Raw genomic sequence first — 23,209 nt, 5'->3', positions numbered from 1 at the left:
ACCTGCGCGTGATCCCTACCTCTTACTCTAACTACCTTGCAGCTACTATTACACTCTTCACGCAACTAACGAAAAGAAAATAAGTGCACCACCTCACTGCACGAAACACTGCAACTTAACAGACATCTCACAGAAACGAAGTACGACACACACACACACACTACGCAAAATACAGTAGGCCACTATATAAACCAATAGCAATATACGGAAAAAACTACGTATAGATATTACGTGGAAATCCTTTATTTATAAGACAGACAGCGATAAACAACGAAATAAGATACACGTGCGGTTGTATGCTACACAGTCACGGTGCTCCTGTGATGACGTCACGAGCAGGACGAGAGAAAACTTAACATCTACTGCGCAGCCAAACTGGGCCACCCGTGGCTACTGCTACCTCAAACAATAACAACTATTAATCTCAAATTGTGGTCTATCCTCACAGTTAATGTGCACATTATTGAAATGATTATGCAGGGTAGGAATACAAGTGGATTGTTGACTCATTAACGTTCATAATTATCCATCTAAATGCACCAAGAAACGTCAGTGTTAACCCATTTTTTTATAGCAAAACATACATATATAATCTATGGTTTGGCAAGGGTTTACTTTCAACTATGCGCATTTCTTGCATTCCTAGGAAAAAGCAACTTAAGAGACACAATCATTTAATGTGATGATTCACGTTAAGTGAGATATAGTGATGCAGGGAGCTGAAAAAGACTTCATAGTTTGTGATATCCAAAATCCATGTTAACCGAGGAGATATTCCATACGAAATAATACATTCCCTGCTGGGACCAAAAATTTGTTCATGTTAACTGAGTATTCAGCACATGTGAGTTCGTGTTAATGAGGTTGCATTGTTGGGTGCGCTTGAGAACAGTTGGCTGTTGAGAGAGCTCTTGCATTATTGTGGTGATAAAGTAGTTTAAACCTATTGAAATAGCTTAATTGTGTGTATTTGTGATTCATTTACAGTAGAGCTATTTATATAGTGGTGTTTAGTGCTTGGTGGTAGAAACTGGGAGTAGTGATATTTATTTAAATTTTATAACAAGTAATTCAGTTGGTCTTCAGTAAATTACGTTTTCTAGGTTACGTAGGCTAGTTAGGTGTACCTTGTTTCTAATTTAGGTTTAGAAAATACTTTAGGTAATAATATTAACTTTAAAAATATTTGTAAATATCTGTAGTTTGGTTGGTATAATACCTACAAAGGCAGATTATCATAAGGATTAGGATTTCTCCAGTATTTCGTATAGATATCCGTTCAAACTATCGCGAAGGTAATAATTTACTACGGTAGGTACATTAAAAAACACGATACGCCTGTAAACTCCCATTTAAAAAGAAGTTAAAGAGATTACACGGTAATAGTTAGCAGTCGTTTTATTGTTATTGATTATTGTCGCTCTTCATATTCAAATATTGCATTGTTCGCTAAGTCGTGAACAAAGGGTGTATAAAATAGTGTAGTCAAGTAAATATAAATAAAAATCAGCTGATCTTGTATTCCAATCATTTGTAGTTCTGAGTAGGTAGTTAAAGTATCCGTAATTTATCTTTCACTCCCTCGATCTTCGAGTATTTATGAGCGGTTAGCTAATAATAATAAAGTTCATATATCGCAGTAATTGCAATTCCAGTCCCTGGAGTAGTAGGAGTAGTTTTGACAGAAATATTTTTCAGAAATTATTGTAGACAACCTCGTATTTTTCAGTAGGCCTAATTAAGGACACTTTTATTCTCCGTCCCGTGGAGTAGGGAAAATAATAGTAATCCACCAGCTGTAATAACCACATAACCACATTTCAATTGAGAATTGTAGTGAAGATATGGTACCGGTACCGGCATATTAGATAGTATCTTGCCTGTTATATTCGTGTTTTCTTTGTGTACGGCGATCCTTTCGATACTTAAGCATTTAACCAAACGCAAGGTTTCATTCCTATTAGAGCATAGTAAGATAAAGTAATACTAAAGAAGTAATCTTCTGTCTACGCGTTTAACTTTGTTGGTAATCCTTGAGTCCTAGTTGCAGTTTTCATTTCTATTTGTGCTTAATAATAACCTATTGTAATTAGGATACGTCTGAACGAAGTTTTTAAACTGTTGCAGTGTATTGTAGTTACTTATTAGAAATTAGAGTGTTTATTCCATTATTTTGAGTAGCCTTGCGAATTTCAAACTTTAATTGTAATTTCCATTTCTGATTGTGCTTAGTAATAACCTTTTGTATTATAATTAGGGTACGTCTGAACATAGTTTAAAATAATTATAGTGTATTATAGTAGGTATCTTATTATAAATTAGTGTGTTTATTCTATCACTGTGAAATATTTGTGCAGTATAGTATCTGTATTATCTGTATTAACTCACTTACTAGAACTCTGTTGCAGTAATTAGGGTAGACTTAACTGCAGTTTAGAATTGTGTAGACCTAATTCTTGTGTATTACTTTCGGTTTTCAGGAATTAACAGCAATTTTCATTCTGTTAGGGTGTATAACTAAGTAGTATTGTAGTGTAGTGGTAACATATATTAATTACCTTGTTGTGTGATCTTTGTAAACTATCCTAGACAATATTTCTTTCCTTTCGATTTTATAGGCAGTATTTCTTTCCTTTCATTTTTATTTGCACGGCATAAGTTATTTTATTTTTCCTTTTCTTCCCATTATTCCGTAATAATGGCTACGCAGTGCAAGTGTAAGAGCTGTGGGTGTGGCCAGGCATTAAGGAGTATGAGGGAGGAGTTGGAGAGTTTGAGGGAGATAATTAGGATTTTCTCAGAAGACAGGAAGGAAAGTAGGCCTCCCTCAATAATGTACAGGATACAGTAGGTATAAAGGAGGGATGGGAAGGAAATAGGGGAATTGTAGAAGACAGGTGGTCTAATGTTTTAAGGAGAAGGAGATTGCAGGCTAAGGGCACTGTTCAGGATCAGAATTCAGGACAGGTGTCTGTGAGAAACCGATACGAGTCACTGCAGGTAGAACAACCGAGAGAAGATGACGAACAGGGACCTGTTGCTGATATGTGTGGAAATAGGAGGAAGGGGAAAGGTAGAAAAGGGAAATGTAGTATAGTGGAAAGGAAAAGACAGGTGGAACAGGGTCATGAGAGGGAGAAAAGGGAGGAGGAAGTAGCATCTGCAGCAGCGAGAGAAGATAGGGCTGACCAGGAGGGGAGGGGTTCAAATGAGGTGGGTAGTGTTGAGGATCTGGTCCTGGGGGATTCCATCATTAGACATGTGGGGAAAGTGTGTAGAGGAAAGGGAACCAGGGTAGAGTGTTATCCAGGAATCAGGTTGAGGCAGATGTTGAGGAAAGTAGAAGAGAAGGAAGAGGGAAAGGGGAAGGTGGTAGTGTCTCACGTTGGTACTAACAACGTAAGGCAAGCAGGTACAAGTACCAAAATAGTTGGGGATGTGTGGGATCTGGTAAATGCAGCACGGATGAAGTTTAAGGAAGCGGAGATTGTTATCAGTGGAATACTGTGTAGGAGGGATACTGACTGGAAGGTGATTGGGGATTTAAAAGAGATTATGGAGTGGGTATGTGGGAAACTGGGAGTGAGATTTCTAGATCCTAATGGGTGGGTAGGAGACAGCGATCTGCGCTCAGATGCCTTCACTTTAACCGCTGTGGTACATATGTTAGGAAACTAGTTTAGATGTGTTATAGGCAGGTACATTCAGAGAAACAGGGTGGCCTAGGGAGCGGTGCTAAGCGAACTGGAAATCAAGTAGGGATGACATAAAAATGTTAGTGCTCAATTGCAGAAGCATTGAAAACAAACGAATCGAATTTTAATAGATATATACTTAACAGATATTGTAATAGGAGTTGAATCATGGCTGAGAAATTATATAGTTGATGCAGAAATATTCTCACGGAACTGGAGTATGTATCGTAGAGGTAGAATAAGAATAATTCTGGTGAAAGAAGAATTTGTAAGCTACGAAAAAGTTAAAGATGAGCCACATGAAATTCTGGATGTAAGGCTCATCTCTAATGATAATAGGCAACTTGATATCATTGGAGTGTACAGACCGGGAAAGGGTAGCGCTGACGCTGATTCAGAATTATTTGATAAGATAATCAGTTATGTGGGAAACTATAAGGAAAGGAATGTGATTGTAGCGGGTGAACTCAATTTACCAAATGTCAATTGGGAAGGAAATGCGAACGACAGGAAGCCTGAACAACAAATGGCAAATAAGTTAATATGGGAAGGGCACCTGATTCAGAAAGTGATGGAACCAACTAGAGAGAAGAATATTTTGGATGTGGTGCTGATAAAACCAGATGAGCTCTATAGAGAAACTGAAGTACTAGATGGTATTAGTGATCATGAAGCTGTTTTTGTCGTACTTAAAAATAAATGTGAAAGAAAGGAAGGTATTAAAAGTAGGACTATTAGGCAGTACCATATGGCTGTTAAAACAGGCATGAGGCAGTTTAAAAAAAGTAACTATGATTGCTGGAAAATGGTAAATAAAAATGTAAACAGGCTCTGGGATGGTTTTAAAGCAATTGTTGAGGAATGTGAAAATAGGTTTGTACCTTTAAAGGTGGTAAGGAATGATAAAGGCCCACCTTATTATAATAAAGAAATAAAGAGACTAAAAAGGAGGTGCAGGTTGGAAAGAAATGGAGTTAGAAATGGCTGTGGAAGTAAGGAGAAATCAAAGGAACTTACTAGGAAATTGAATCTACCAAAGAAGTCAGCTAAGGATAACATGATGGCAAACATAATTGGTGGCCATACGAATTTTAGTGAAAAATGGAAGGGTATGTATAGGTACTTTAAGGCAGAAACAGGTTCAAAGAAGGACATTCTAGGAATCATTAATGAACAAGGGGAGTGTGTATACGAGGATCTTCAAAAGGCAGAAGTATTCAGTCAGCACTATGTAAAAATTGTTGGTTACGAGGATAATATCCAGATGGGGGATGTGAGTAATACTAAAGATGTATTAAAATATACCTATGATAATAATGACATTTACAGTAAGATGCAAATTTGAAAACTAGAAAAGCAGCTGGAATTGATAAGATTTCTGGGGATATACTGAAGGCAATGGATTAGGATATAGTACAATATCTGAATTACTTATTTGATTATTGTTTGGTTGAAGGAGCTATATCAAATGAATGGAGTGTTGCTATAGTAGTTTCCCCTGTGGGTGGGGGCGGTAGAATAACACCCACGGTATCCCCTGCCTGTCGTAAGAGGCGACTAAAAAGGGCCTCAGTGGCTCTGAACTTTGGAGCGTGGGTTGGCGACCACGGGGCCCTCAGCTGAGTCCTGGCATTTCTTCCACTTACTTGTGCCAGGCTCCTCACTTTCATCTATCCTGTCCGACCTCCCTTGGTCAACTCTTGTTCTTTTCCGGCCCCGACGCTGTTAGGCTTGCGAGGGCTAGGGAGTCTTTCGTTTTCACGCACTTCGTGGCCCTTGTCTTCCTTTGGCCGATATCTTCATTTTTCGAAGTGTCGGAACCCTTCCATTTTTTCTCTCTGATTAGTGTTATATAGAGGATGGTTGACTAGTTGTACTTCCTCTTAAAACAATTATCACCACCATTGTTATAGTAGCCCCTGTGTATAAAGGACAGGGTGATAGACATAAAGCTGAAAATTACAGGCCAGTCAGTTTGACATGCATTGCATGTAAGCTTTGGGAAAGCATTCTTTCTGATTATATTAGACATGTTTGCGAAATTAATAACTGGTTTGACAGAAAGCAGTTTGGGTTTAGGAAAGGTTATTCCACTGAAGCTCAGCTAATAGGATTTCAGCAAGATATAGCAGATATCCTGGATTCAAGAGGCCAAATGGACTGTAATGCGATTGACCTATTTAAGGCATTTGATAGGGTAGACCATGGAAGACTACTGGCAAAAATGAGTGCTATTGGACTAGAAAAAAGAGTGACTGAATGGGTGGCTATATTTCTAGAAAATAAAACTCAGAGAATTAGTGTAGGCGGAGCTTTATCTTCACCCTGTAATCAGGGTGCGAAATCAGAAAGAAGTGGTGTGGGGGAGAACGAACATAGGGCTTCGCTACCAGCGTTTGTTTCAGGGAGTATCCGGCGGGGGAGCGGGTACAAAAATTTCCCTGTAATTTTATTATCCCCTAGAAAAATGTAAATTTTAGATCTATTTGTTTTTATCTTGTTGTTATAAGGAGACTGATAAATATTAGAACGTTATTCCAATCAGCTGAGGAGTTTATGAGAGAGTGTCGCTTTCTTATAAAAGGCCAGACTAGGCGCGATTAGTGCTGATTTATTGCTTTCTTAGTGGAAAGTTCCTCTGCCAGGGCTGTGTTGACTGAACAAATTTGTCGGTTTGTACACTGTTTAAGTGAATATTGTCCTATTGGCTACCTATCGGACACACACCCTCTCCAAGAAGTACAGGAGAGATGTAAGCTCGAGCTACTTAGAGAATGACAAAGGATGAGAGCTTCAAGTAATTTACACTTTTCTTCGGGTTTCAGATGGACTTGTCAGAGTGAAACATGAATAATAGGCCACAGGTCTGGATTGCCACTGCTGCGTTGTTTTATTGCTCAAGATCTGGCAGTCATTTGAATTACTGCTGATGTTTTTTATGAAAATATGCACAGTAAAACCATTAATTTCAGTAATAAATTATATGTGTTCTACATTTTCCTCATTATTTTATAACGAAAGAATCCCCCCGGCCAAGTTTTGTGGGGGGAACCTTTGAGATAAAATCGTCGGTGGGGGGGAAAATCCCCTTCCCCCCGCGATTTCGCACCCTGCTGTAATAATTAAGAGGGGAATTCCTCAAGGCAGTATTATTGGACCTTTATGTTTTCTTATATATATCAATGATATGTGTAAAGAAGTGGAATCAGAGATAAGGCTGTTTGCAGATGTACAGAGTAATAAATAAGTTACAAGATTGTGAGCGGCTGCAGGATGACCTCGATAGTGTTGTGAGATGGACGGTGACAATGGTATGATGATAAAGGGGGTTAAAAGTCAGGTTGTTTCACAAATAAAAAAGTCCTCTCGGTTTTAATTACTGTGTTGATGGGGTGAAAATTCCTTTGGGTGATCATTGTAAGTACTTAGGTGTTAATATAAGAAAAGACCTTCATGGGGTAATCACATAAATATGTTTGCTAATAAAGGGTATAGATCTCTGCACATGGTTATGAGAGTATTTAGGGGTTGTAGTAAGGATGTAAAGGAGAGGGCATATAAGTCTCTGGTAAGACCCCAACTAGAGTATGGTTCCAGTGTATGGGACCCTCACCAGGATTACTTGATTCAAGAACTGGAAAAAATCCAACGAAATGCAGTTCAATTTGGGTGATTTCCGACAAAAGATTAGCGTTACAAAAAATGTTGCTAAGTTTGGGCTGGGAAGACTTGAGAGAAAGGAGACGAGCTGCTTGACTGAGTGGTATGTTCCGAGCTGTCAGTGGAGAGATGGCGTGGGAGTACATCAGTAGACGAATACGTTTGAGTGGCGTCTTTAAAAGTAGGAAAGATCACAATATGAAGATAAAGCTGGAATTCAAGAGGACAAATTATGGGCAAATATTTGTTTATAGGAAAGGGATTTAGGGATTGGAATAACTTACCGAGATGTTCAATAAATTTTCAATTTCTTTGCAATCATTTAAGAAAAGGCCAGGAAAACAACTGATAGGGAATCTGCCACCTGGGCGACTGCCCTAAATGCAGATCAGTAGTGATTGATTGATTGATTGATTGATTGATTGATTGATTGATTGATTGATTGATTGATTGATTGATTGATTGATTGATTGATTGATTGATTGATTGATTGATTGATTGATTTACAGTAATATTTGCAATAAAAAGCACACCCCATAGCACTACAGCCGTGACAGGCCTTGGCCTACCAAGCAGTTGCTGCTCAACCCAAAGGTCTGCTGATTATGAGGTGACACATTGTCAATGCGACGAATCATCTCAACCATTATTCTTGGTTTTCTAGATCGGGTAATATTTGCAATCGTTGATATTGAAATATTGTTCCCTTATATGAACTTAAATTTTCATAAGACTCCTGTTTTTGTTAGACAAAAGTAGAACTCAAAAATTCTTTATTACAGAAACATTTTTCTTAATTTTTATTTTATTTTTTCAATGTTAATATTTACTGAGCATTTTAGAGAGTGAAAATTACATTAGCCTAATTGAGTAACTTCATTTCAGGTCTATCTTATTATTCATGAATTGCATTTCATTAGTTCCTGTCTTGAAGGTTTGAGCGTGTCCATCAGTACAGATGTATGTCAGGTGGGTTGGTAACAAAAAGAGAAGGGCATTTTCAAAACACCACTAATCATTGTTTCAAAAATTTAAAAGAACACTGCCAGAGGTACAAAACAGTATCTGTTATCCAATGTGGTTGATGCACTGAAAATTATGTTTTACACTGTTTAAAAGAATCATTTTACCTTGAGGCTCCATGGCCAAGCGTGCTGGCCTTTGGTGACAGGGGTCCTGGGTTCGATTCCCGGGAGTCTCGGGAATTTTAACCAACATTGGTTAATTTTGCTGGCACTGGGTGTTTGTGTCGTCTTCATCATCATTTCATCCTCATCATGATGCGCAGGTCGCCTGAGGGAGTCAAATCAAAAGACCTGCACCTGGCGAGCCGAACTTGTCCTCAGACACTCCCGGCACTAAAAGCCATACGCCATTTCATTTTACCTGGACTACACTATTTATTTTACAAAAAAAGAAGATGTACTGCCTGTTTTCTGACAGCAATATTACATCATCATTATCCTATTTCCTGTCAAATATGGCAGTAATTAAGAATGCTTAAGTGAAAACAAAAGTGCAAGGGTATATCTGTATACTGATATTCTAAACATATTTTAAAACAGATTTTTAACATTGTTATTTGACCCTCCTGAATGCTTTTTTGTCAGTTAGCTCTTTTGTGAAACACATTTGATTTAATTGGTCATAGTGCCAGGTCATGTAGTGACCTCCTCCTTGTAATTTAAGTAGGTCTTTTGGGACAATGGGATGGAAAAAGCCTAGAAATAGGTAGGAACCAACCATGGCCTTAATTAAGGTTCAGCTCCAACATTGGACTGGTGTGAAAATGAGAAACCGTGGAAAAATGTCTTTATGGCTGCCAACAGTGGGATTCAAAAGCACCACCTCCTGAATGAAAGCTTACAGTTACGTGACCTGAAACACTTAGCCAACTTGACCCAGTCGGACACCATCCCCAAATGCCCACACTGGCAGCAACAACAAAATTTACTTACAAGAAGAATACAAGTGGAAGCTGACATCACCATTACCGACATAACAAACAAGGAAAATAGAAATTACTTACCCCAGACAGAGCTGGTGACCAATAACCATGAAAAGGAAAAACTTGTTACTGTAAGGATGTTAAATTCTTAACAAAAGACAGCCTTTTTATAATAAATAGGTCATTTTAATATATAATTATGCTTTGGACAATGAAATAAGGAAAAGTAAAGGAACAGACTCAAGATTGATTAAAATAAAATATTAAATGATCTAATAACCTTGCCTACCGATTGATCAGTCATAAATAACAAACATATAACTAGCTCAACAACTAACCTCATTTAGTAACACTTAGTAAATTAAAAAATTACAATCTTGGTGCCTTCGATTTAATTTGCACATTTCACCATTTCCAGTCTTTCAATTTGCCAGAAATTTTATGCAAAATAATAATTCCATGTCCTGAAGAAATTCTTTAAACAGGTTTAATATCTAGATAGGGTACTATCATAAGTTATGAATTTCATTGTGGTTCGTATTGACAATTGATCACTATCAAAGGGTAGGAAGGGTCCACCTATTCAATACTATTAGTTTGTATATCGTCTTATAAAACTGGGACTAGTTTTGACCCCATATATATTGGGCCATCTTTAGCCACACTCCAATTGGAAGACATAAGAAACATATATAACCAATAATGATATAAACACTGATATGACACAATTTATAGTATTAATTTAAACTATTAAACTATTAAACTATTAAACTATTAAACTATTGTTGAAGTCTGAAATAACATATCTACACTTTAAACTAAATAACACATCAAAAATATTGTGGTTGATGGCGAACTATTTTGTCGTTTCTACAGCAGCTATCGTTTTTGAGTTGATCTGGGAGTTGGTATCTTTTTCTTTGTAAATGATATAATTTAAACCATTGATGAAGTCCAAAGAACATATCTACACTTTAAACTAAATAACACATCAAGAATGTTGCGGTTGATGGCGAAATATTTTGTCGTTTCTACAACAGCCATTGTTTTTGAGTTGATCTACCTACTCACCCCCCACCCGCCCCTCCTCAAACATCACTCCTCCAATCCCTGCCATCATAAGCTATACTCCTGCTCCCTCTCAACAATCAGTCTGGTGTTGGTATCCGTACCAAGTGCACGTAACTTGCGAACAACATAGGGGTGAGCCTCATATAGGTATACATACTTATCTTGATATTCTTGCTTCCCTTATATTCTCAATTATTTACTTCAAATTATTTTCTTTTCAGACATTCACCTCCAAATTAATTAAACAATAGATCACTACATTGATAATAAGGAAAACCTATTCAAAGTATGAATGTTCCCCTTAAAGCTACATAAGTCTTTACCCATATTACCAATGAACAAACATGAATATCAATCAAGTTGCTCGTCTACACAGAAAAGGATACCCAACTCCCAGATCAACTAAAAACAATTGCTGTTGTAGAAACGACAAAATAGTTCGCCATCAACCACAAGATTCTTGATGTGTTATTTAGTTTAAAGTGTGGATATGTTCTTTGGACTTCATCAATGGTTTAAATTATATCAGTGTTTACACAGAAAAAGATACCAACTCCCAGATCAACTAAAAAACGATAGCTGCTGTAGAAACGACAAAATAGTTCGCCATCATCCACAACATTTTTGATGTGTTATTTGGTTTAAATTGTGTCATATCAGTGTTTATATCATTATTGGTTATATATGTTGCTTATGTCTTCCAATTGGAGTGTGGCTGAAGATGACCCAATATATATGGGGTCGAAACTAGTCCCAGTTTTATAAGACAATATACAAACTTCCCTTTGATAGATAGGCGAGGAGCTCCCACAAGAAAATTTAAGATGCACACACTCAGTTTGCTCGCTTCAACAAACCGGCTAGTCACGCCAGAAAGGTGCGCCAGCAAGCTGCGCAGTAGGTTAGAGCAAGGCAAGGAAATTCAAATTTCCTTTGGTAGAGTACAGCAGCAGACAGAGGCTCACACCCAAAGGATACTTTATAGTTGGTGCATATGTAAAATTCAAATGAGCAGCACCACATACTCAAATGTAGAAAATGAGAGTAGTTCGTGATATTAAATCACATTAAAAATAACGTTAGTCCACATCTTGATGAAATGTATGTGAAAATGAATTCTATGGAAATAAAATCCAGGTCCAAAAATGTTTGTGTTGTCTATAACTAGGTAAATGAAGAGGTAGGTCTATATGTTAAGATAAACACATACATTCAGCCAGAGGAATGGACCAGATGTGCTCTAACCCCTGACCTGACCAGAAATCGAATCTGGGACTAAAGCGAAGGCTGCTATAAAAATATAAAGTGATGTATGGGGCAAGACCGGATGATGCGCCACATGTTTCTATTAAGTGCATGTATTTTTAGTAAGGGTTTGGGATTGACAACTTCTTGCAGAAAGGGAAGAACAGCATGTGTGCTTGATTATTTAACACTTAGTTTGCTACATAAAACTCATTTAGATCCATTATGAACCAAAGTCTAGAAGGTGTGTAACGGGAGAGTTTCCACAAGGACGGTGATATGCTGCACACCTGAGAGAGATGACTCAATGAGGTAGAAATGATAGACTAGCATTCATAGAAATACGAACTTTTATAATATCTAGTGTGGAGAATATGTACAAAACATTTGATAAATATGTTACGTACTATTATAGAATGATTAAATGTAAATTCAATAAATAATTAAACTTCATGAACGTACTCAACAACATTACTCAGTGGAGGAAGCCGATTCAGGTGTGAGCACTGAGAAAATGCTGTGATCTGTTTAAAAGTTCACTCTTACAATAGTTTAGCTCAGATTATTTTCAAATGTTTACAGTAGAGACTCAAAATAATGCAGTTGATATTGACTTTATATTTACCTTGTAGTCTACTAATAGAGACGAGACCTTCTACATTTTAGACAAAGTGAAAGAGACGTTCTTGTATTTGCATGGGTTGTTTCACAATCCTACAAAAACGAGGAAAATCATTGCCTTGGAAACTTTGAATGGAAGAACCAGGAACAATAGTTCAAAGATTCATTTAGCATAACTCCCAGATTAATGGGACAATTAGTTCATGAGAAAGAGGGCATGCAATTTGGTGTGTTTTGTCGCCCGTTACTTGGTCCTGCCCACCATGCACTCCCATTCCTAATGTTATGCGTCCACTGTCACTTCACTCATTTCAGTCTGATTTAGTGCTGTTATAGTCTGATTTATTACAACTTAATTACTTCTCTTTCATTCAAACTGCACTGTGCCATGCTTCTGCGCCAAGCATTATCGTATTTCAAAGTGACAGTGAGTCAAGTATTTAAGAGGTTTCAAGGCGTTGAAAATATTATAGGAAAGCTCACCAGATGATGTCAATATGCATATCAGTGAAAAAATGGTGATTTATACTGTTAATCTCCATAAGCAAATGTCATATAAGGACATATACAGCCAGTAGACTTGAGCAGAAATTTTAGTCTATATGCTCCCAAGAGGAAAGAGGTCAGACTATTTCAAACTCTTTAGAAAGAAAAGAGAAGCAGATAAAATAATAATAAAATTTTAATTTTTAATTGGCCACATTGCTTTTCTTCTTCCCTTTTTAATATTCTGTTCACATTATTAAAGTTATAACTGAAAAGTAATGGAAAGCTATTTCATACACTATAAAACTCAAAATACGGTGCGACTTGTCGCCCGTGAGAGCTCTGCGTCACATGACTTAAACCTACGGCACAGATGCTGCACCCTGTTTTCAAGGCTGTATTGTTGTAGTAATGGCGAACTCCTTATGCAGAACCTTCACAACATCCAGTACTATATATTAAAACTAGTAAATAGTATTAGTAATTTATTTACCACATTTCTGTACAGAAATATGGAAGGTCTAGAGAAAGAGAGCCCCCATGTACATATAAAATGGTCCCTTGACCTACCTTAAGATTAGATCTTATAAAACTCATATTTACATTGTTTACAAAATACTTAAATAGTACTGTGCAAGATATACATATAATTTCCTCCTGCTCGTTCATTCTGTCTGTCGATAGTTAGCTAATCATTCATTCATTCATTCATTCGATCATTCCTGTACTCACGTACTTCCTTTCACTCTACCAATGATTCACTCATTCACCCACACACTCACAGGCACATAAGGCAGTTTCATTAAATTACATTTTTCTTTATATACATTTGAAATTTTGGAAGAGGCAAGCTCTTGACATCCTCTCAACAGCGAGTTCCATAGGTTTGTGGAACACCAATAGAGACCCCTCTAAAAGGCAGACAAAGGGTAACTCCACCGCCCCTCTGAGCTGAGTGATAACCAAGCGATAGGCGTTGGAAGGGGTCAAATTCTATAGAGGTAGAGAGGGATTTCCAGAGAAAGATCAGGTCAGTTTGTTAGGCTATTGTCTCAATGGAAGATAACCTTGTTGGATGGGAGGGGGAGTGATGGTTAATTAGTCTTTCGGTGCACCATTGTACTCTCTGCAGCTTACTCATGCAAAATAATTGAGAAAACACACACACACAAAAAAAACAATAATTTAAGGAGTCCCTAAAATTTTCGCAAGGAAAATATTGTACTTTCATGTTTAAAACCAGCAACACATTGAAACTATACGAGAAATCATGCACTCGAGTGATGAAAGTCGTTGGTGCTGAGCTAACGCAACTACCCTTAGCACATATAGTGACATCCAGCCCCAAACTTTCAAATTGAAGGATGTGCGGCAAGTCTACCAATGCGGTGCATCACCCAATCTTGCCTTATGTTAAGTTTTCAACCTGGAGGCTCTCGGTGAGACAGAAGGTGCTATTACCTAGCAGTTTACTAAGCCCTGTGAAATGCTCGCATCAGCTGACCCTTTGAGTTACACTTTTACACCATTCAGCACAGGGACTGGTTACATGAGGAATTGTATCAGGTACCAGCATTACTTATACCTCAGTCATTTTCATATTGTTAAAGCCAAGGATGAGACCGAGACATGTCAATGAAAGTAACAAATTTCTTCTTTCTCATACCAAAAAGCACAGTATGCTGTAAATACTATGTATTGTCAGGAATTGATTTGTAATATATTGAGTGTAATTAGGTATTTTAAACTAACTTCAAATTCTTACATTTTGGAACTGATAATATAGAAGTTAAGTTTAATTAGAACATGAATGCATTCAATCAATCAATCAATCAATCAAATAATCAATCAATCAATCAATCAATCAATCAATCTTAGACTGGAGGTAAATTTAATCCCTTTTTTGAGTGAATATTTAACCTTACAAAATGTGATATATTTTTAGTGAGCAAGAGGAAACATTTAGCATTTCTGGATCTCCTGATTGAAATATCTGAGAAAGAGCACACGTTGACTGATCGTGACATTCAAGAGGAAGTGGACACTTTTATGTTTGAGGTAAATTAATTTTTATTTTTATTATAGAAAGATATGTACTAGAAAAAGTTTAAACTCACCTCAGAAATTCTCTATATACTCTTGAAACTGACTGATACTTTTCCCATTAGCACCTAAATTGTTTTAAAAACTTTTTACCTTTCTTGCTTGATTTGTATTCTGAGGCATTACAGAACATAATACAAGTCGATTTTGTCATTTTATCATGCATACTTGTTGAGAAATTTGCAGTTGCCCCTTGAAAATCTTAAGTGCTTACTTGAAGTAATTTCACTGTATGGAGATCTGTGTTTACTTGGTGTATGGAATAGGCCTACTAGAAAATTTTAGCCGAAGAATACATCCACGGTATCCCCTGCCTGTCGTAAGAGGGTCTAAGAGGGGCGACCAAGGGATGATCACGTTAGAACCATGATACTACTTGTAATTAGTACCATCATGCAGGGAACACCATGGATCGCTTTTACTTGCGCGTAGTACCACTACGTTAGGTACGAAATAGGTTTGTGATTAGTAGCAACAGTGTGTGGCTAAGGATGCATTTTAAAGTACCTGTGATTCACACCCCTATATGAGCAACACCATGGGATGAGCAACACCATGGTTCTGCCTTGCCTGTGCTTAGTACCCACTATGTGAGGAACACCGCAGGATAGTGCGTGTCCCTGTGGTTAGTCCACTAATGTGAGGAACGCCATTGCGTTGCCTGTATAGGTTTGCATTGCCCGTAAATAGCACTGCAGTGGGCGAAACACCATAGGTCTGGGTTACATGTGCTAATTTCATTACCTGTGAGTAGTACCATAATGTGTGGAATACTGCGAGTCTACGCTACTTTTGATTGGTACCGCAACATGACAAATAGCATTGTTCTATTTTCCTAGCGATAAGTACCATTAGGAGGGGCCGATGACCTGGATTTTGGACCCTTTTTGACTACAAGCATCATCGATTCAGTATTGTGCTTTAGAAGCAGTCCCTTGGTCAATACTCTTGTTTAACACTAGTTTCTTGGAATTTGGGGCATTGCGGGTCGGATCCACTGATTGTTTTAACTTCATATCCATCCATTCATTCTTTGTCCTCACATTTTCGAATTCTGTTCAGTGGAGGATTATGGATTTTTAAATTGTCACAACATTTTGTACCATTAAGGGCCGATGGCCTAGATTTTAGGCTCCTTTAAACAACAAGCATCACCATCATCAGAAAATTTAAGCCACCTTATAAACAATAATCAGGCAGAAATATAGCCTAGGACAAAGAACACTATGCACAAATTAGCAAGATTGAAAGGCAATGAGCAGTCATTGCACAAACCAGTGTCACATTTAGAACATTATGTTCTCACTATGACTTGGAAGTTGTGTGAGCCCATCTTCTTTTCCTCTTCTCTGATGTGTGCTCCATCCTGCCATCTCACATAATCTGATATCTGACTATTTTGAGGTGATGCCAAGCAAAGCAGATGGTCTTCCAGCTATACACATTAGACACATTGTCATGAATTCTAGTAGGGACATTTTCTGCTTATTTGTTTTGTTGTACAAAATCCAGCTGTTCTGAATAGCTAAGTCAAACATTCACAAAATGTAACTTACCTCTTACTCTCTTCATCTGAATCCTCATCTGTATCCATACTTCTTTCTGACACACCAGGCAAATGCTTGGGCTGTACCTTAATTACGACCATGGTTGCTTCCTTCCCACTCATAACCCTTTCTTATCCCATCATTGCCAAATACCCATCTGTGTTGGTGAGATGTAAAGCCACCGTCATCGGCTGTATAAATAACTTCTTCCTGCACAACGTGAGCAGTGTTGACAAACTTAACCATAATAGGTATTTTATTTGATCCTGTATTGACTTGTCTGAATCTATGAAGGGAATGGATGACTTTCCCGAAACATGTATGTTAAATTAATATTTTCTATCATTATAAGGTGTATTGACAAGGTGGACTCAAAATTAAACTATAATAGTTTCTTTATTAGATAACGTGAGCAGATCAACTCAGTTTATGCATATTAGACAAACAGAAGACTTTTCATCACTGTACCCTGCAATGTGCAATCTCAATAGAGTGTCGCAAATTAGACAAGCAAATGGCCTTTCATCACTCTGCGTTACAATATGTCACTGAGACAGAGCTCAGTCCTAAATGTCCTCTCACAGGTGGAACACAAGAACAGACGAACACCACTGTATGGACCAGCTTACAAGCTGAACATTAGAATAGTTGTGTCCCATTATGATCAGCAAATGCACTTAGGCCATCTTTCTCTCTCTCGCCCCTTAAAAGCCATCCCACAGTGAGACAATGGAATAGCCTACTACAAGAAAGTATAATTGATTGAAAAAATGAATGAATTAAATTAGTTTTCTTTGCTTTGTCTTGAGGGTTTGTTGGGTTATTTAGAAGAAGTATAAATGATAAATTCATTTTACACTTATTCCATTTCGATATTTCTCAGAAAGGAACTCAGTCAGAAAACAAAACTCATTAAGCATTGTCCACCACTATCTTTATGTTTCATAATTGTTAATCTAATGAACTTTGTGTGATAATCCCCTAGAATTTGTTGCATTCCATAAAGTCCAAGCATTTTTTTCTTGTGCATACGAATAGTTTTATTTAGTAAAATTATTTAGTAAAATTCAGGATCCTTGTGGTCACACACAGTACATGTGCTATTTGCGATGACTAAACGGACCAATCTAGGCATAAAACATACGCCCACACAAATCACACTGAATGGATGCAGAAGGTTGGGGTTGTAACTGACGGAACTTTCTTGCTTATCGCTTGGCCTCTTGATGCCTGCGGCATTCTCTTTCGAACAAGTTGACAGCGGTGGATGTAGTGTTCTGCCACAGTGAACGGCCACAGCACATTCTTGCCATATTTGTGTATTTATATCAGTTGTCTTCATGATGTGTATCAGCTAGTCCTTAAAAAAACTTAAGAGGGGGCTCCATGAGGTCTACTGCCAGAGCAAAGTTCACCATAAAGAATTAGGCAGGGAAGCCTAGTATCACTCATACGGTGAACACGGCCTAACCACCTCACTTGATGAAAGATGATTGTTGCCTCAATGCTATTTAGCTGCGCTTTTTCAAGAACTGCCGTGTTGGTCACATAGTCCTCCCACTTAATATTCAAGGTGTATCTCATTTTTTGTTGGTGGAAGCGCTCAAATGTTTTGATATCATGGCAGTAAAGTGTCCAAGTTTCACAGCCATACAGTAGCTTTGTACATCATGAGTTTGATATGCAGTTTTAGGTCGTTATTCAAAAAGACTCTGTGCATTAACCGTCCAAATGTTGCATGAGTAGCCCCGATTCTTATGTCTACATATTGTTCGCAGGTACACAGTTTAGACAAGATGTTACCAAGATATAAAAAGTGATCAACCTGCTCCAGTGTTCTGTCTAAGATGGAGATACTGAACTCAGGAAGAATAGATCCTGGGGCAGGTTGTGAGAGTACCTTTTTTCATATTAATGGCAAGACCAAAGCATTACAGATTATGAATCTCATTGTTGAATCTGTATTGACAGTTGAAATTCTTATAGTGTAGTATACTATACTGTATATAGTATTGACTAGGAGGATTAAAATAGATTTTGTACAATTTTGTAAGAAGATCAAACCAATCACATGCATTTTTAAAGCAGTTGACTGTTTGTTGTAGTTCTGCAAGTGTTAGAGCAGGAGATGCGGTGTCACCGGCATACAGTTCTGTCACCCTGGTAACAAGAGTACGTCTTTGTGAGAGAAGTCTTGCCAGATTGAATAGGCCTCCTTCAAAACGAAACTTAAAGCAAATTGCAAAGAAACAAAACTGGTTTCTGAATGCTGCATGAAAATATCATTGCTACTAATGCCTTGTTTATTATAATCCAAGGTTTCAGCAAGTGAAAATCCTCTCCTTATGAAAAAAATGCATAGACCTATATCACAGCTTATAAACACCTTGCTTGCCCATATGGCAACTCTAAAGTAACAGTCGACATAGCTCAACTAATTTTAGTTATCATTTACATACACTTTTTCACAGAGAATTATTGAAGTGTCTTGAGTTTAAATGCTAAATAACTATTTATGTACAGATAATAATGTACTTATGCAAAACCTTTATCAATTTTTGCATATTTATTCTTGATAGATAGGTACATTGTCATAACAGTGGTAAAGAAAGAATGAAACTGGGACAATTATTATGTAGCACAAATATGTATGGATCTTTTCCCTCACCTCTTGATCATAATTTGACTCTTCTATGCCTGTTAGAAAATTACATATTTGTCATGTCTATGACAACTATAAGCACTAATGGGTGAATGGAGATTTATTGGATTTCTGCTCTATTTGCTGCTGCAGGTATTCATCCATTCTGATCTATTACACACTAAAATATATGTAATGATATCTAATTATTATTTAGGTATTATATAGGTATGCCTTTGCTGGCAGGACCTAGTGTTTACTGTGCACTGTCTTCTGGTATAGGCTAGAGTAATTGTTTTACTTTCATAGATGTGTCTCTGTCTTATCCTTTGCTTTGACAATATGAAAGTGACTGAGGTATGAGCGACGCTAGTAATGCCAATCCTTATGCAGCCAGTCCCTGCTATGAATGGTGTGAAAATGTTGTTCATAGGGTCAGTTGGTGTATGCATTTCAGTGGGCTTGGCAGACTGATATGTAATAGCATATCTGGCTCGGTGAGGAAAGCAACGGGAAACTACCTCACTCCTCATTTCGCTAGTACGCCTCTTCAGTGATGTCTAGGCCATCTATGACAGATGATGGCAGAGCTGTTGAGGATCTCACCAGCGGCACCGTTGACGGACTGAACATACATACATTATATAGGTATCTGGAGAGTGATACTTGTAACATAATATTTAGCCTGAGTGCAACAAATGTCAGCCTGGATTCAATCAATCACTACTGATCTGCTTTTAAGGCAGTGGCCCATCTTCATTTTGTGACCTTTCCTACTTTTAAAGACACCACTCAAACTTATTCGTCTACAAATGTCATTCCACGCCATCTCTTCACTGACAGCTTGGAACATACACTTACTCGAGCAGCTTGTCTCCTTTCTCCCAAATCTTCCCAGGCCAAGTTTTGCAGCATTTTTGTAACACTACTCTTTTGTCAGACAAAACCCAGAAGAAATCAAGCTGCTTTTCTTTGGTGGATTTTTTCCAGTTCTTGAATCAAGTAATCCTGGAGAGCGTCCCATACACTGGAACCGTACTGTAACCGTAATCGAGATAATTACGCCTACACATACTAATAATAAATAGAATAATAATAATAATAATAATAATGCGAAAATAATAATAATAATAAATATTGACACAATATATGAATAAGGAAATAGTAAAATAACACCGTGGCGGCGATTACACATCGGAGCATGGAAACGTGACGGATAACTTTCAATACGCAAAATTAAATCATATAAAAGGGAACTCTTACAGGCCTAAAAATGACAACTAAGAAGGATTGTGGAAGGTGCAGGAACCCTAGGAGGTCCATGGAAAGGTATGGCTTTATGGGGGAGAAAAGACTTACAAGAAACACCCTCTAGCTCAACTATATTACAAATAACAAAGAAAGTTTTACAAAAGCAAGTTAACTTACATAGCAACTGATGCTTACTTCAACGACAGATACAGGTTGATTAACCAAGGCGAAAACATAATCATGATGCTTAAATCCTTTAGTAAAACACAAGTTAAACATATGTAGAATTACATATGACTTGTCAATTAAAATGCAGGTAAACGATTTGAATTTACAACCTACGAGAATCTATGGCACATTCAAACACGTTAAAACAAAACTTTAAAAATTTTATTTAGCGAGAAAATACCGAAATACCAAAGGAGTTAAATTAAATCAAACGAAATCAGAAAACATTGAAATGGCAATGGAAATGGCACTTACCAATAAGGAGCACAACTGTACTCGAGGACGGTCAGATGGAAAAGACGCCGAGCACATGCATCATTTTCCCAAAGCCGGCAGAGGACCGGAAATGGCCCGATCACAATTAACCAAGAAGATCAAACTTACACTAGATTCCCCTTTGCCAGTACAATTGCATGACCATATATGGTCATTTCCTGGCCTAATGATGCGAGAGGAATTACATCACCTGTTTCAACATCGGTAACCACGCGTGCGGTATAGGATGCTTCAAAATAAAGCACCTTACAAAATTTTACATCAGATTACAATTCTGACATACAGAATTACATGAAGTTTATACAAAAAAATCACTTTAAAATACTTTTGCATCTTGCAATGTTCAAACATTTAAATTACATAAAAGAAATATTCCAGCAGAGTCCAGAGTTCTTATTTCTTCATTTCTCAAAATAAAAAAATACCAAAGAAATGAAATCCTGCTGTCCTTTCTTGATGACCAAATTGCAATTCTACTGTTTTTTTCATGATAATGCACTTGCCACACATACTCTAGTTGGAGTCTTACCAGAGACTTATATGCCCTCTCTTTTACAACCTTATTACAACCCCTAAATACCCTCAAAACCATGTGCAGAGATCAGTACCCTTTATTAAAAATGCCATTTATGTAATTACCCCAATGAAGATCTTTCCTTATATTAACAGCTAGGTACTCACAATGATCCCCAAAAGGAACTTTCAACCCATCAATGCATTAATTAAAACTGAGAGGACTTTTCCTATTTGTGAAAATCATAACCTGACTTTTAACCCCGTTTATCATCATATCGTTGCCTACGGTCAATCTCACAACATTATCGAGGTCATTTTTCAGTTTCTCACAATTTTGAAACTTATTTATTACTTTTCACGGAATAACATCATCTGCAATAATCTTCATCTCTGATTCCACTTTTTTTATCTAAAGTTAAAAACTTCATCGTTGATCCGTATTGAACTGAGGATCACACAAGTAATTTTAATGTAAGGAAATCCACCTTTTCAATACATACAAAACTGTTGCTCATACGTTATACTACAACATTTTTATTAATATTATATGAAGGTACCGGTTTCGACATGTTTTCAGTGTCATCATCAGCCTTTCATAAAACAAAGCAAGAAAATGAATGCACATATAACAACAATATACACACGCTAGGTAAAAATGTTAGTATAACGGTGCACATTTAAAATAGTTTATATAAAATGTATGAAAATTGTTACGCGTTGGCAGCGTGGTAGTTTTTGTTGTCAAGAGGCACTGTCCGAAAAGTTGAGCAATGATATGATAAAAGTTGATGAACGCGTTGAAATCTTGTTAAGTGTCTTATTTATAAGGGAATGCAGCACTGAAAAGTAATCTGAGCACTGTTAGCGGGATAGTCTTTCTTATCTTGTGTTTGTACTATACACGTCGAAAGGTGGTTTTCAATATACATGTAGGTCCTAGGATGGTATGTAGGACCGAGATTCCTCAGTTCAAGCGGAATGTGAAACCTAGAGAAAAAAGGGAATTGATATACTATAAAGGGCAAGTCGTATGGAGAAAAGGTATAGAGAGTTATAGTGTCAGACTCACCTTGCCGCAGCGTGCCAAGAAGCTTACTCTATGGAGAGGAGTTGACAACTGGAGCTGGTTATAGGAAGGAGAGGGTAGGATGGGAAGGGAGGGGAGGGGCTTGGGAAGGAACCGCCTACGGGGGAATTGCTGGGGGTGGGTCTGGAGGGCAACGTGGTGGGGACCTATAGCGAGGTAGCGTGTTAAGTAATGCATGGCAGATTGACCACTTTCTCGGTATAGACCCGACTGCATTCCCTGTCCTGTGGGGCGCACATCGTTGTCTGCACCTCGACAGACACGCTGGCAGGCCGGGCCTGGATAGTGGCCTCCAAACGCGAGGGGGCGTCCTCCTCCACTGCTGTGCTGCCGTCCGCCATCTGAGGCGCTTTCCTGGATTTAGACCGGGGCCTTCCCTGGGTGGCCCGGGCAGGTGGTGGACGTTCCTGGTTGGCAGCCTTGTCAGTTTGCGTGTACTTTGTGAAGTATGGCCGTCTTAGGTTGGGACGCTCGGGAGCGCTGCCATCCTCCTCAGTTCTCGGTTCCGGGGGAGCCAAGAAGCTTGGGTCCGCGTCCACCCGCTTGTGCCTCTGCCTCCTGGCAGTCTGTGTCTCTATGGTAGACGTCACCTATGACGTCTGGGTTGCTGTCTCCTGGCTACCTGTGTCGTCCAGCTCTGAGACCCGGTAGCCGGACAACCTGGATGTGTTGAGACACCATACACTCGTAGACGTGGATGTGGCTTGGGTCTCTAGAGCGGATGATGACCGCCCAGCCAAGGATCTCGTGGACGAGCTCGGTTATCGTCTTCTCTTCAGTGTGCTCGGCTACCACTGTAAGGAGATCGATTGTAACAATCGTGTCTGCCTGTAG

At 38.1% G+C, this 23,209-nt stretch overlaps 1 protein-coding gene across 2 annotated transcripts in view; it reads left to right on the top strand.

Moving 5' to 3' along the window:
- The window catches only part of LOC136858150 (cytochrome P450 4C1), a 332,613-nt gene that overhangs the window by 180,290 nt on the left and 129,114 nt on the right, over positions 1–23,209 (top strand). For both annotated transcript variants that reach the window (XM_067137477.2, XM_067137476.2), the window contains one exon: positions 14,672–14,784. In XM_067137477.2, coding sequence (XP_066993578.2) covers positions 14,672–14,784 — 113 coding nt within the window. The remainder of the gene's footprint in view (positions 1–14,671; positions 14,785–23,209) is intronic.

The sequence above is a fragment of the Anabrus simplex genome, chromosome 1 (genome assembly GCF_040414725.1).
Source record: "Anabrus simplex isolate iqAnaSimp1 chromosome 1, ASM4041472v1, whole genome shotgun sequence".
NCBI classification, from domain to species: Eukaryota; Metazoa; Arthropoda; class Insecta; order Orthoptera; family Tettigoniidae; genus Anabrus; species Anabrus simplex.
The sequence above is the reverse complement of the archived record's forward strand: the minus strand, read 5'-3'. Positions and strand labels throughout refer to the sequence as shown.